This window comes from Triturus cristatus, chromosome 6 (assembly GCF_964204655.1).
Source record: "Triturus cristatus chromosome 6, aTriCri1.1, whole genome shotgun sequence".
NCBI lineage: Eukaryota > Metazoa > Chordata > Amphibia > Caudata > Salamandridae > Triturus > Triturus cristatus.
This window is the reverse complement of record NC_140589.1, coordinates 980,351,353-980,366,192: the sequence shown is the minus strand read 5'-3', so window position 1 is coordinate 980,366,192 and position 14,840 is coordinate 980,351,353. Positions and strand designations below refer to the sequence as shown.

The window sequence follows — 14,840 nt, the reverse complement described above, 5'->3', positions numbered from 1 at the left end:
TTTCACACACACAATTTCCTTCGATAATGAGGATAACATAAAAATTTTCCCGACCTACAAGAACTACATTTTAACCAAAAGGCAAGTGTGATTGGATTGTGAAAAGGTGGATGCAAAGTGCACCTAGATCAGTATATTCACATGTATTCTGCACTTACTATGCAAAATGTCTTCATTGTAGTCCAAAAAGCAGCTTTACTTGTGTTTGCTGACTGCATCGGCAATAACTTGCATGAATCGATATTCTTTTTATGAGTGTGATTAATTATGAGTTCATTGCTGAAGAACCAAACATTGTAACATGATATGTATGCAAACAGAACATGATATTTCTATTAGCTCCCTTCAACTTAAAAATTAACAGTAAAGCAAGCAGAATAAGCTACGTTTCAACACAAGTATCAATGTATTAGTCTATTATTCTTGATATAAGATAAATAATGTGTTCTAAGTCACGTCATGGTTTCAAACAAACAAATATGCTCATAAAATATTTTGTAACAGTTTACCAATTTATTCTTGATTATGTTTGAATAGTGTTTGATAACATCAAAATGAAGATATTATAAAAATTATCTGTACACATTACGTGATGTTTCACTATACTTACTGTGTACTGTGTACTGTGTACTGTGTACTTCAGGCTTTTTTGATGTAGCTGTAGGGATAAAGAATATTTGTAAAGCAACATTAGTGGAGGTCTATACTTCGTCATTTCTGATAATAAGACACACAATTACAATCAATGTTCAGAACCAGACAAAGAGGACTGATATCTATGTCCTTTTCCATAACAAATTGTCATTGAGAAGTGAGGCTTCAATGTGTTATTTCAACTCTGTAGTACAGTAATTCAAGTGGGTCTGTTGTTTGCTTATTTGAACACAACATTTATACCAGAAATACTACAAAGAATTTGAACAATATTTTGTATCAAGAAAAGACAAATCAGCTGGTTTAAAAGTAATTTGTGCAATAATCAATTGTGGAATGGTTGCCAAGACAAAAACAACTGATAAACAGAATATTTACAAACCCCACATCATGACATGAGAATAAGACAATGACTTAAACTATTTGTAAAAAAAACATTTTTCATGGTTGAGTAAAGTATTTCTGAATGATTGGCATTGGCAACTGTTTGTGCAGGGATCACTATAACAAGTGAAAGGAGGTTTACTGGACACAGTAATTAATATAATGGTATAAATGTGGAACCCTAGATAAATTCAAACCTGCGAGAAGTTAACTAGGTAAAAGGCATGGAACATACTGGATGTTAGACTTGGCGTGGTTTCCCCAGACTTTTTGCCTTCTGAACTCCTGTTGTGCTGACTTAATTTCTGCTTTCTTTAGGACTCTGGGCACTTTACCACTGCTAAACAGTGCTACAGTGCATGTGCACTATAATTAAAATATGGTAACATGGCTTATCCACAATTGACATATTTAATTTACTCATAAGTGCCTAGTAAGGTGCACTACACGTGCCCAGGTCCTGTAAATTAAATGCTACTAGTGGACCTGCAGCTCAGATTGCGCCATCCACGTCCAAAGTCCTTTAAACATGTCTATGGCCTGCAACTGCAGAGTCTGTATGTGCAGTTTTAAAGTGCCATGTCAACCCTCTTGCCAGCCTCAAGCCTTCCTTCTGAATACATATAATCCTAAGGTATGTTCTGGAAAGCCCCAAGGGCAGGGTGCAGCGTATTTAAAAAGTTGGACATGTATTTTAAATTTTTACATGTTCCGGTAGTGAAGAACTCTAAAATGTGTTTCTCACTACTGCAAGGCCTTTCTCTCCCACAGGTTAATGTTGGGATTACCTTATTAAACTTTATAAGTGTAATTTCCAATTGAAAAAAGGTAGACTGCTCAAGTTCAGTGTCTCTGGACTCACAATTTAAAATCACAATTTATGGTAAAGTTGTATTTTAAGTTGCAAGTCTGAAAATGTCACTTTTAGCAAGTTGCCATTTTCTTACTTTAACCACTCTGTGCCTTCTACCTGTCTCTGAATACATATCTGGGGTGCGTGACAACTGGGCTTTTTTCATTCTCTCCAGACAGCCACACACAAAGGTAGCTTAGGTGTGACTGATCCACATCCTGTACGGCCATCTTGGCAGGACAGAGGGAGGAGCTGACACACCTGAATAGGCTGTGCCTGTCCCCACGCAAAGAGCTGCACACCCCCTGTGGCGAGTCTGGAGCCAGAGCAGGAAAGGCAGGGACTCTGTGCACTTCAAAGGACTCTCTTTAAAGTGTCCCCCACTTCAAAGGTACAACTGGGCATAAGTACTGGGCTGCAGACACCACCTCTTCAATACTCTTCGAGACCTGACGATACTCTGCCAGGAAGAAAAACTGCTCTGTTGCTGAAAGGACTGTCACTCTGCTGGACCTTGCTGGACTCCTGCTCTGCTCTGCTGTGTCTGCCCTGCTGCCCTACTTTCCTGGGAGTAAGAAGGACAGGACCTGCATCTCTAACTCCACAACCAAAGTGACTGCCAAACCCTTGCTGGCTTGCCTCCTGTTCTGAAGTCTCAGGGACAGCAAAGACTTTCAACAACCCTTCTACAGCACTTGGACTCTGCCAACTGTGAGTCGTGCCCTGCCAAGTACTGCCAATCCAGTCCTGGGCCCTTTGGAAGTGGGTTATCTGTGCTGTACCACCAAAATCCATACATTGCTGTTGTTTTGCTGGTCGGAACCAACGCATCTCCTTCAGTGCCGATGCATCGCCTGCTTAGAGGACATCACATCACCGGCTGCATGGCTCGACTATGATGCATCGCCTACATAGGAAGCAGCCACCGCATCTTGTATGGCTCGGAACTGATGCATCGCCTACATCCAGGGGGATCAACACCAATGCATCACTACATCTGCTCCATGAATTGAGCCCTGTCAATGTTGCAACAAGATACTTTTTCAGAGGGACAAGGTTGGTCTCTGTATCCAACACGCACTCCATCAGGGTTCGTAAGAACTTTTGGATTTGACCTGGTTTAGCGCGGCCAGTTTGCCCTGATTGGCACATTATGCTTTTAAGTACTATATTTGCACATATTCTTTAAAAATGTAAAACTCTGTTTCTACTTATTGGTATCTTTTCATTTTGGTCTTGTATTGCTCATTAAATTAAGTCCTATATCTCTAACCTGGTGTGGATAATTTTTTGTGGTGTTTTACTGTTTAAAGTGTAGCAAAAATACTTTACACATTGCCTCTTAAGTTGAGCCTGACAGCTCTTTGCCAAGCTGCCAGAGGATGAAAACGGGTGAATTTTGGGTGTGTATAGGACTTACCCTGACTAGGATTGCGGTCCCTACTCAGACAGGGTGCATACCTCTGCTAGAGACCCAATTGCTAACACTGGGACATATGGATTTTGGTGCGGAAGCAGACAAATCACCATATCTATATACACACTGTGTTTATTAAGGATCTCCATAAGCCAGATGTGGGGATGCAGAGAAAAATAATTTCCTTTAAGTTCTTAGGGTGAGAGCCAAAATTTACTACTGACGTTAAACATAGTGGAAAACGTTTAGAGCATATCAAAGTTGTTAGACTTCCAGACATCACTCCTGCTACAATAATGGGCAGACTTACCACTAGTACAAACATCATTTGCACACCTCTTGATATGTGGCTTAGGTTATCCCTAAAAGCTATCAAAGTTCCTATGAAAGGTGCAGTCTGGTAGCACCAGGCTTTGACAACAATTCTCTTTCATGCAAAACATCGCTGGACTCAAGACTTGTAAAGCATAATTGAAAAACATCTTGTAAACAGAATTTTTCCCTGAAGACTTTCTGCCACTATATGATCTTGTCTTCCCGTCTTTTCTCTTCCCCGTATGAAAATTACAATGTTCTCTGGTATATGTTATGTCTTATAGTAAAATACATATATGAAACATAAATAACATCACATGACAACTCTAAAACATGAAATTCAAGTTGAACAATCCACCCAGGCAATCCAGATGGATTTAGCTATAAAAAATGAAAGGTATGGTACTCAGTCACAATACTAACATTTGAGGGCAGTAGTAAAACATCATTACCAGAACTGATCTATAGCCTATTGTTAAGGTGGGCTAATTGAGCTACAGGGGTAAGCTATCCAGTAGCACCTACCTATTGCCACTGCAATCTCTGTACTGTTGAGCATTAATGGACACGCATAAGTGGGCACAATAATTTCAGCTCCATCCTTTATATGTCATGAATATACATTTATATACTCATATACATTTATATTTGACATATGATTTGTCTTTTTTAATTTGTGTTAAATTTAAATGAATCAATAGAGTATATTCATTGCAACACTAAAGTTTAATATACATATATATTAATACATACATACATATATATACATAATACGTATATGTATATATATATATTTATATATTTATCAATCAATTGCTGTAAACATGTTATGCATATTGAAATTTAACATTGATTATTATTCTCACTGTGTGCATACTTTATATTGTAACCCACATCCATTTTGATTCTAAACAGCTTAACTTGACTTAGGGTCTCAATTAAAAATGTTTTTTTTTGCCAGTGTGCTATCTTGTTCAGTGGATTAACTTTTCCATTGTTAACTTTTTCTTCTGAGGGGGGCGTGGCTTGAACGCCGAGGGAAGATGGCGGACCCGGCTTGAGCTCCGCGTCGTCGCGGGACTCGGAACCAAGTATTGTCGTCTTTCTGGCAGTAGGGCTGCTTTTGAGGGACGGCGGAGTGATGAGGACATCGCGGTGAGTCTTTCAACCGCTTCCGCTTTAATTTTCTACGCACTTTGAGAATTTTACTCGCATCGGCGGTTTCTCCTCAACAGAGATGCGAGCGGCCGCCATTTTGTCCCGTTTTTTGCAGCGCTCGCTCTCTCCTCATCAGTCTTTGTCGACTGCTCAGATGTGGCTGTGTTGCCTTCAACCAGTTCCTTTATGATGCCTGAAGCCCACCTCTGGATGTTTTATTGATATTTTTAACCGTTTTTTTTTTTTTTATTTCTCTTCACCTCTACTTGATACTGCAATGCTCTGGCCCGCCTCCTACTTCAATATGCAGTGTTTCAACCGCTACTGCTTTTACCAGGTGCTCTCTGTCTATAATTGATGGACTTTTTGCATTCAGTCTTGGGTACACAGTTTTTTATTTCATACATCAGTGCACTGTCCCTGGGGTACCTCGGTCCTGTTCAAGCCTAAGCTCAAGTCCATTTCCAGTCGTCACTCCCTGAGTTGATTCAGTGCACCTGTGTAAGTGGCGCACTTACCTCCCTACATTGCAGCTCCATCAAAATTTTGCTGCTTTGGTCTCACTTTCTCGTTTTTCTTTTTTGGTTTGACTGGCTCTTGTTTTTGATGATGGCTAGTGAATCCCACTTGTCCAGACCATCGGTCTCTGGCACGAAACCGAAAAGGCACAAAAATGATCCACCTTCACCAATTTTGTCATCGCAAAATCCGATTCTGGATACTATTTTGGATGAGGTTCGTGGCCTTCAGCCATTCATGACTGCCACCAATGACAAGCTTAGGCAAATTGAGGAAAGATGGATTGTTATGGAAAGTAAAGTTCTTGATCTTGAACAACGAGTTAGTGACATTCATGATATCTCTGCTAAGATTCCTCATCTTGAACAAGAAATTGCGAAACTAAAACTCCACACTGAGGATCTTGAAAATCGCAATCGCAGAAACAACTTACGCCTTTTTGGCCTGCCAGAAAATGTTGAAGGGTCTGACTTGGTTTCATTTTTACAGAAATTTCTTCCAGAACTTTTGGACCTTCAGTCATTGTCTAATCCCCTCAACATACAAAGAGCGCACCGCTTGGGTCGGCTTCATACATCTGCTAATAAACCTCGTGGTATTATAATGTTGTTCTTGGAATTCACCGAACTCATGCAAGTTTTGAAGGCTGTCAGATTTAAACGTCGCCTTACTTGGACTGGTCATAACATTTTCATTTCTCAAGATATATCTAATGCTACTAACGCCAGACGCAAAGAATTCCTTGCTCTTCGGCCTCAAATGCGACAACTCAACATTCAATATGGAATTCTTCATCCATGCCTCTGCAAAATCACTCATGAAGGTCGCTCTCGCTCTTTTGAGGATCCGGATAAACTCAGGCTTTTTCTGCAGAACTTTTCTTCGCATGGCATGGACACTGGATCCTGACTTTATTTACATTATCGGATTGTTCCTGCTTTAATTGTTTTCTTTGACTTGCCTGTTTTCTTATGTTGACTTCCTGTCCGTCTTTATTCTTATGAGGGTTATAGCCCATTTCTTATTTTTGTCCTCTGCCACTGCTTTCATTGTGGTCCGCGTCCTTCGGTGTCACCACGTTTCCCTGCTCTTAGATCTTCTTTCTTTTTTTCAGATCTGGATGTTCGTCCTTGGTCTGTTTGCTTTTCTCTTCTTCCCCCTTTCTCATCTCCTTCCTCTTTCTCTTCCTCTTTTCTATTTTTCTTTTTTTCGTTCTCCCTCATTTTTACTCTTGTTTTCTAGGTCTGGCTTATTTCATAAGATTTGTCTTCATGTTTTACCGATTGTAACATGTCTTCCCTTTTTTCCTCTTGTCAACCCTGCAGTTTTACAGCCCTATGTTCGTACCTTCCCCTGGTCCCGGAAATATGGTTAATGTCGTGTCGTGGAATGTTCGTGGTCTGGGTCACCCCGTCAAGCGTCAAAAGGTATTGTCTCATCTAGCTAAACTTAACACCCAGGTTGCTTTTTTACAGGAAACTCATTGCAATGATAAAGAATCACTTAAACTTAAACGTCAATGGGTCAATCAGATTGTTTTCTCTCCTGCTAGTGATCGACACGGTGGTGTCGCTATCTTATTTCATAAATCCATTAACGCACAAATCATATCATCTGAGTGTGATCCGAATGGTCGTTGGGTATTGGCTGAGGTTATCATTAATAAACGACAATTGACTTTTTTCAATATTTATGGACCTGTTAAACCAGACATTGAGTTTTGGAATTCCGTAAAATTGAAATTATTGTCACTTCCTAATTCTAATATTGTGATTGGTGGTGATTTTAATAATTGGTTAGACCCGTTCACTGATAGGCAATCCAAATGCAAGTTCAAACCTGACAAATCCCACAAATCCTTTCAAACAGCCATTTCCTCTCGCCCGCTATTCGATACTTGGAAAACTTGTAACCCTGATACCTCAGAATTTACTTTCTTTTCACCTGTACATCATACTAGATCTCGTATTGATTATATTCTTGTTTCCAAATCACTGCTACCTTGTCTCCAGTCATCTGAGATTGGATCTATTTTTATTTCTGACCATGCTCCTGTCTCCAACCATATTGACTTATCCCTCACCACTTTCAAACAAGGTAGATGGCGTTTCAATAACTTTCTTTTATCAGATCGCACTTTTATTTCAGAGGCGACCGCTTTTATTAAGGAATTTTTTTCTTTTAATAAATCCTTAGATACCTCCCTACACAACAATTGGGATGCTTTTAAAGCATCTTTCAGAGCCTTTACTATTGCCTATTCCTCAAAGAAGAAAAAATTACTGCATGCTAAATATAAAGAAACTTTAACCCACATAAAAGCGTTAGAGCATAAGTATTACTCTTCCAAATCCTCATCATCTCTACAAGAGTTAATCAAAGCCAAATCCACCCTGAATAAGATTGCCACAACGGAGGCCTGTAATATTCTCCTTAAGGTTAAGTCGAAATACCACAGAGGCCAAAATAAAGCCGGGAAAATGTTGGCAAACTACCTAAAAATTAAATCAGAACGAAAAGCCATTGGCCCAATCCATTCAGAATTTGACGACTCTCTCCTCTCATCTGACTCAGATATTATTGACACATTTCAATCGTATTATAGGCTACTCTACACGGAAACCACCAATCCCTCTGAAGATGAATTTGCTACTTTTTTCAGGGATATCCCTAAGCCTCAAATTTCCCAAGATATTTTTCAACCCCTTGAAGATGAAGTGTCCTTACAAGAATTGTCTGATGCACTTAAATCTATGAAGAAAGCAAAAGCTCCAGGCCCGAATGGTTTTTCAATTGAATTACTTTCTGCTTTCTCCTCAATTTTTACACCTAAATTATTAGAACTTTTTAATTCTTTTATCTCCAATTCCCAAGCCTGTGGTTCTTTTTTGGAAGCTCTTATCATTGTAATCCCCAAACCAGATAAAGATCCCTCTTATTGTAAACATTTTCGTCCTATTTCATTAATTAATTATGATTGTAAAATCTTTGCAAAAATATTGGCTTCTCGTTTAGAGAAAATTATTCCCCATCTTATTAATCCTGACCAAGTTGGTTTTGTTAAAGGTCGCTTGGCCTCTGACAATGCCAGAATGTTTTCCAATATCCTTGCTCTTAGTACAAAATATCCCTCCCCATTAGCGGCTCTATCCCTGGACGCTGAAAAAGCCTTTGATCGTTTTAATTGGGAATTTCTGCTTCACACCTTACGATGGTTTGGCTTTGGTCCAAAGTTTATTTCTTATGTTAAGTTGTTATACACCAACCCCAAAGCTTGTATTTTTGTTAATGGTCTCTTCTCCCCTTATTTTTCCCTTCAAAGAGGTACACGCCAGGGCTGCCCGCTTTCTCCATTACTTTTCCTGTTATGTCTAGAACCATTTCTGGAACGTATCAGAAGTAATTCTCTCATTACTGGTTTCAATCTTAAATCTCAACAAATTAAACTGTCCGCATATGCTGATGATGTGCTTATTTATATGTCTAACCCTGTATCCTCCCTGCCCCCCTTTTTGAAGGAAATTGCAGCGTTCGCTAAGGTTTCAGGTTACAAACTGAACTTCTCTAAAACTGAGATTTTACCCTTAAATCCTTCATGTTACAGATATATGTTTGAATCGTCTAATTTCACTTGGTGTCCCCAGAAAATAAAATACCTTGGTACATGGTTTACCCCCACCATTCGTGATACACTTATCCAGAATTTCTCTGCCTTAAAACTTAAAATTACTAATTTGTTGAATTTATGGTCTCCATTGTTCCTTTCTTGGTGGGGCAGACTTGATACAATCAAAATGATGATTGTTCCTCAGATTTTGTTTATATTATCTATGTTACCCTTCAAAATTCCTAAATATCATTTTTCCCAGATTAATTCGCTATGCACAAAGTTTCTATGGAATAACTAGCATGCACGTATTGCTCTAGCTAAATTGATTCGTCCTAAAAATTAAGGAGGTGTAAGATTCCCTGATTTTTATTTGTATCATAATGCATTCTTGATTCGTCAATTTTTTGCCTTGTCTAGGGATTATCAAGACTTGCCTAAGCCTGCATGGGTTAATGTTGAATGCTCCTTGCTTAATGAATTTTCAATACGAGATGTTGTACATATGTTTAACTGTACTTTTATTTCTAAATACCCTATTTTGAAACATTCCCATATGTTGCTGCACTCACTTTTCTATAAGAACATGAATAACTATGAATCTTTTCTAGCGTCATCTCTTTGGTTTAATAAGTACATTAAATTTCGCCACAAGTCATTCTATTACAAACAATGGAAAGAAAAGGGCCTTCTTTTTGTACATCAGCTAATTGTCAACAATGTAATTCTCTCTTTCCATCAGTTTCAAGTTACCTTCAATCTTCCTGATTCCTGTATTCTGCAATATGATACACTAGTCCCAATTCTGCAGGAGTGTCTACAGAAATTCTCTTCTCCTCCAACTCCTCCTTCTTCTCCTTCTGACTCTTCATTATTTCACACTTCTTTCGATACTACTCCTAGTGCCTCTTATATCTATAAATCTTTATCTACTTCTATCTGCACACGGGTTAAATCTAAGGTGGAACTAGAGTGGGAACATGACCTTTCCTTGACTCTATCAGTATCACATTGGGATAAGTTTTGGCTGAAACTTTTCAAAACCTCCAAAGCTGCAAATCTCACACAGTCCCTCTTTTTTATTTTTAATAGAGTCATCATTACTCCTCTTTTACTGCATAAATTTAATCACTCTGTCACACCATCTTGTTGGTCTTGCTCTAATGCTGAAGGCTCCTTAGTACATTTATTGTTTTACTGTCCTAAAGTTTATACCTTTTGGAAGGAGATTTGGTCAAAATGTACTCGGATCTTTTCTAATAATGTACAACTTAATATTCATAATGTATTTTTGGGCACTGTTTCACCAGATTTTGATCTAATCACTCCTTCCTCTCCGTTGTTAGACTTATTCCTTGCTGTGGCCTTTAAAGTCATACTCACTTGCTGGAAAGATAATTATAAATTATCCTCTCTTCATTGGTGGAACTATATTTGTGATGAACATAGAATTGCCTCTATCCCTCAGTCCTCCATTCATGTACAAATTAAGTCCGACCTACTATGGTTACCCTTTACATCCTTCTTATCGTCATCATCATAGTCTCTATCTATTCTTAACATCTTGTTCTTCTCTCTTTTCTTTCTGTCCTCTCTCTTTCCTATACTTCTTCTTTCTCTCTCCTCCTATCCTTTTTCTTTTTCTCTTTCCTTCTCCCCTTTTTCATAAAAATGTTCATTTGCCTACTTAAATTGTATATCTGCACTATTACGTTTTTTAGGAGTTTTATACCTCTTGGTGATTTATTATGCTTTACCTGTTATTGACTGTTCTTAGCCAATTGTTAAGTTTTTTCATTGTTTATATTGCTTAAACTCTGTTTCCTTCCTCCGTAGTATTAGTTTATTGTATAGACATCCTCTATATTTGCTGAAATGTTTTACAATTTACTTACTCCTACTGGCTTAATTTGTATTGCTTACCTTGTGTGCTTATATCTTTAATAAAAACTACTTAACTAAAAAAAAAACTTTTCCTTCTGCAGGTGTGTTATCATGCCTCTCGTTAGCTAGATAAAAACTTATTGTTTGTATTAGATGACTGATAGTAAGGCCTGTGGAGGGGGAAGTTGGCAATGAACTCAGAAAAATAATACTCAAAGGAGTCCTTCTGTTTACAGCATACCAGGATGATGGGGTGCTCAAAGGTTGGCAAATGCAGACCCAGATTCGAAGAGATGGGAACTTAGAGAGTATGCTGACTCCCCTCACGTTCAGCAATTTTTTGGGTTCTTGGTGGTGAGAGGAAAGATATAGATTTTTTTTAAGCTACTGTTATATTTAAGTGATGTTTCCATAGCTAGTTAGGCAGACTTTCCTTTCACTCCGATAGGGACAAATCTCTCTGATGGGCATTTCCTGAGTGAAGCTTCATGCTGAACACTTCTCTTATTTCTCTGAACTTCTACAGAAGCTCACTTCTATGCTGACACCTTTTATGCTCCCTTGACAGAAAAACCCATTATTTTTCTTGTCCTTAACCTGTGCTTGGACTAGAAAAGGAAAGTTTCATCATGGAACACCTTTTGCGACAATTTGCTTTAATTGTGTTGTGGCCGTTATTATTCAGATTCTCATTTTATTTCAATTACATTTACTAGCATATTTCAGTCGCTAGACTATATTGCTTTATCTTGTGAATTTATTTTTACTATGCATATATACAGGATAGATTAATATTAAAAAATAAATCCATTCAATCAAAATCATTGATTATTGGTCCTTAATGTGGAGTCACTTTGGCTCCACAGATTGGAAATGCATTTCTGATGAATACTCTCTTACAGCTCTTCAAGTTGACTAACAAAGGTCCATACGACCAATGGGAAAATATATTTGATAATTTTACCACAAGACTGAGATGCATATACCAGCGCACCACCACAAGCAAAGAAAAAAGTCCTTGAGATAAATCAAGATTATTGGAAATTGGACCTTTCTGCAGGGTTGCCCTGGATGTTTCTGCATGTTGTTGCACCCTATATTTGTTGGCTATAAAACATTTTGCTAACGAGTGGTAAAGTACTAGGGTGCCCTCTTTCAATATGATAAAAGTAGTACACACTTGTTTAGTTTATTTAATTTGTCTATAGGTCCCTTGTATTTGGAACCCAATGTTTCCAGAGCTGGTAAATTAAATGCTACCATTGGACTGCATTACTCATTGTGCCATCCACTGCTGTAGCACTGTAAAGCATGTCTCCAGACTTACCATTGTAGCCTGGTGAGCAGGTTTAAACTGCAAATTCAACCGGTCAAAATAACTCCTTTGACAGGCCTAAGACTCTCCTTTTGAATTATTATGTCATCCCATTAGGCAGGGTTCCTGGTATCTAAAAGTAGGACATGTAAAGGTTAATGTGAAACCTGAATGTCCTTACTGTGATTTGTGCCTCAAAATTATTTTCCCTGTAGCTGGATTTTGTGTTCAATAGAAAAAATTTGGTTTTAATATTAAGTTTAATACATGTTATCTCTACCTAGGAAACAGCTACAGGTTTTTGGACTTCTTGAAATATTTATTGCAAACCCGATTCACTGGAGAAGTTGGATTTATAATAAACATTTTTGAACAATGGCTTTTAGAAAGTCACCAGTGCCCTGCCTGAAGTCCATGGAAGATAAATCTATTTGTTTCTCTCTCCCTTTTGCCAGCCAGTAAGCATTGCAATTGGAATGAATTAAGAGTGAGCTTGCTCCCAGGACAGGGACAAAATACTCTGGGTGTGTGGAGATTTTGTTCTGCTCCTAAAAGGATGGCCAGTGAGCTGGGCCCAAGGATTTGGTTAACTTCAAAGAGTACTACCCTGTCACAAGCAGATGTACTTAACTCCCACACCTGCACCCTTCTTTTCTCCCTCTATCTAGACAAGTATGCATCATAGTTGACATCAAACTTTCAGATCCTGCTGGAGTGTCAAGACCCTATTCACCGGTTTTCTGTTTTTTTTTTATATATCATTTGGTAGTGCACATTAAAGGAGGGAACCAGAATGCCAAAACAATTTGTGTCTAGATGCTGTAACAGCCATTTTGTGCTACCAGACATCTGTCTCTGACTTCTTGAGGATACAGCGACAACCTAAAACTGGAGTTCAGTATTGGATGTAGGAAGACACTATGATTACCATGGTACACTCACCTCACACAATCCTGGGCCTCAGAGCCCAAGTTTAGATTTTGTCCATCTTGAAAATGCCCAAAGTTTGCATGGTTAGCCCCGGAACCTTTATGCCATTGCAAAAAAAACTTCTGTCTGAGACCTGAGGAGAGGCTAAAGGACTGAACCTGCTCTACCTCTGTATACCAGGACAAAGAAGTGGACTTCAAGGGTCATAAGGCTGACCCCCTATTCAAGCTACAGGGATAGAACAAGCTACAAGAGGTTTTTTCTGCAACTGCAATCTGATCAGTAGCATCTGGACCAGGACTGGAATCTGCCTGCCACCCTGTACGTTTGTAAGTGCCTCTTCTGAGGTCATGGGGGTCTTTAGACTAGTACTCCAGTGGTGGATCTTTGAGCTAGATGGACCTAGTTCTTGTTTCTGACCTGAACTCCATCAAAGTCAGCATCAAATTGCACCAAGATCTTGGGCTACCTTAACCATTGACTCTCATTGGCACTTTGTGTTTCTTAGTCTGATTGTGGTGTCACTTTGTTTATTACTTTTTACTTTATTTTCCTAATTCAGTTTGAATTTTTATTGCTTTCTATTCCAATGTTATCACTGTTTTAGTACTGCATACATATTTTACACATTGCCCCTTAGTTAGGCCTGTCTGTTCTGTAGGAGTTGTGGTTAGGTTTGTTGACTTTACTGGTTCACCCTGACAAAGGTCATGATTATTACATCTCATTACACAATTTCTTACAAAGATAGTAAAAAATATTTACTCTATTTGATATTAAACAAAGAAAAGAATTTAGCCGTGGAAGGACAATAACCGATCTAAAAAGATGAACGTTCCTGCTATGTATTGAAATCCTAAGCCAAGAATTGTTTACATTTTCTCCTCATACTTCAATTTGCATGAACTGTACACACTGCTGTAATGCAAAGTGACATTCAAATGATGGTAACACAGAATAATGTGTATATAAGGCACTGGTAGACTGCTCTAAGGAACAACAGAGATTTGAAGTGAAAAGTAGGTTTGTACCTAAAATTTTATTTCAGAGAGTTGTAAGAGTAAGTGGTATGCTACAATTGTCATGCGGCGAGGTTAGGCCGTGAAAAAACACTGACATTTTTCATGTACACATTTTTTAAGTTACCTTCATTTCTACACAATGACTTTTTGTCACACATTTACTTGTGTGACGGTACAGGATTATTTTCTTCTAAAGCACATTGCTTGCTATTCCACTTCATAAGTATGCTCTCGTGATACCTTGAACATTTAGTAGACAGCCTGTATACACATTGTGCAAATGTTGTTATTTGTTGTTGGTCCGAGAGGCAACATGGCTATGACAAGAGAATAAACAATGGTAGCCTGGCTGAAGCCTCGACACTAAAGCGTGAATACTTTTATTCCAAATACACATGCATTTCAGTGTTGAAATCAGAGGAGCACTCTGCTGTCATTGCAAGGTCGCTGTGTGGGAGTCTCCACCCAGCTGATTCCTGTTTACTCTCTGTGGGAAGGGATGTCCAACTTGTGACCAAGACGGGGACCTGCATACACTTACCTTCAGGTAATGAGGAGTTAGATTGTCAAGTAGGAAATTCTTGGTATAACATCCTCCCCAGGCAACTATGCTAGGGAGCACATAGTAGGATCACAGTGTACACAGTACTTATATGACAGCATATATACAATGTTTTAGCACAATGGTGGAATTGTTTATCCTTTTCACTGCTCTTAGACTGCTAATTACTTTCATATGCTTCTGTCTATTAATCATTGCAGTGCATATCTTCTATAGAAGA

At 38.5% G+C, this 14,840-nt stretch overlaps 1 protein-coding gene across 50 annotated transcripts in view; it reads right to left on the bottom strand.

Annotated features, from left to right (window-relative positions):
* LOC146820883 (uncharacterized) overlaps nucleotides 1-14,840 on the bottom strand; it is a 1,936,624-nt gene that overhangs the window by 589,825 nt on the left and 1,331,959 nt on the right. For all 50 annotated transcript variants that reach the window (XM_085611721.1, XM_085611696.1, XM_085611722.1 and 47 more), the window contains one exon: nucleotides 611-658. In XM_085611721.1, the coding sequence (XP_085467847.1) occupies nucleotides 611-658 (48 nt within the window). The remainder of the gene's footprint in view (nucleotides 1-610; nucleotides 659-14,840) is intronic.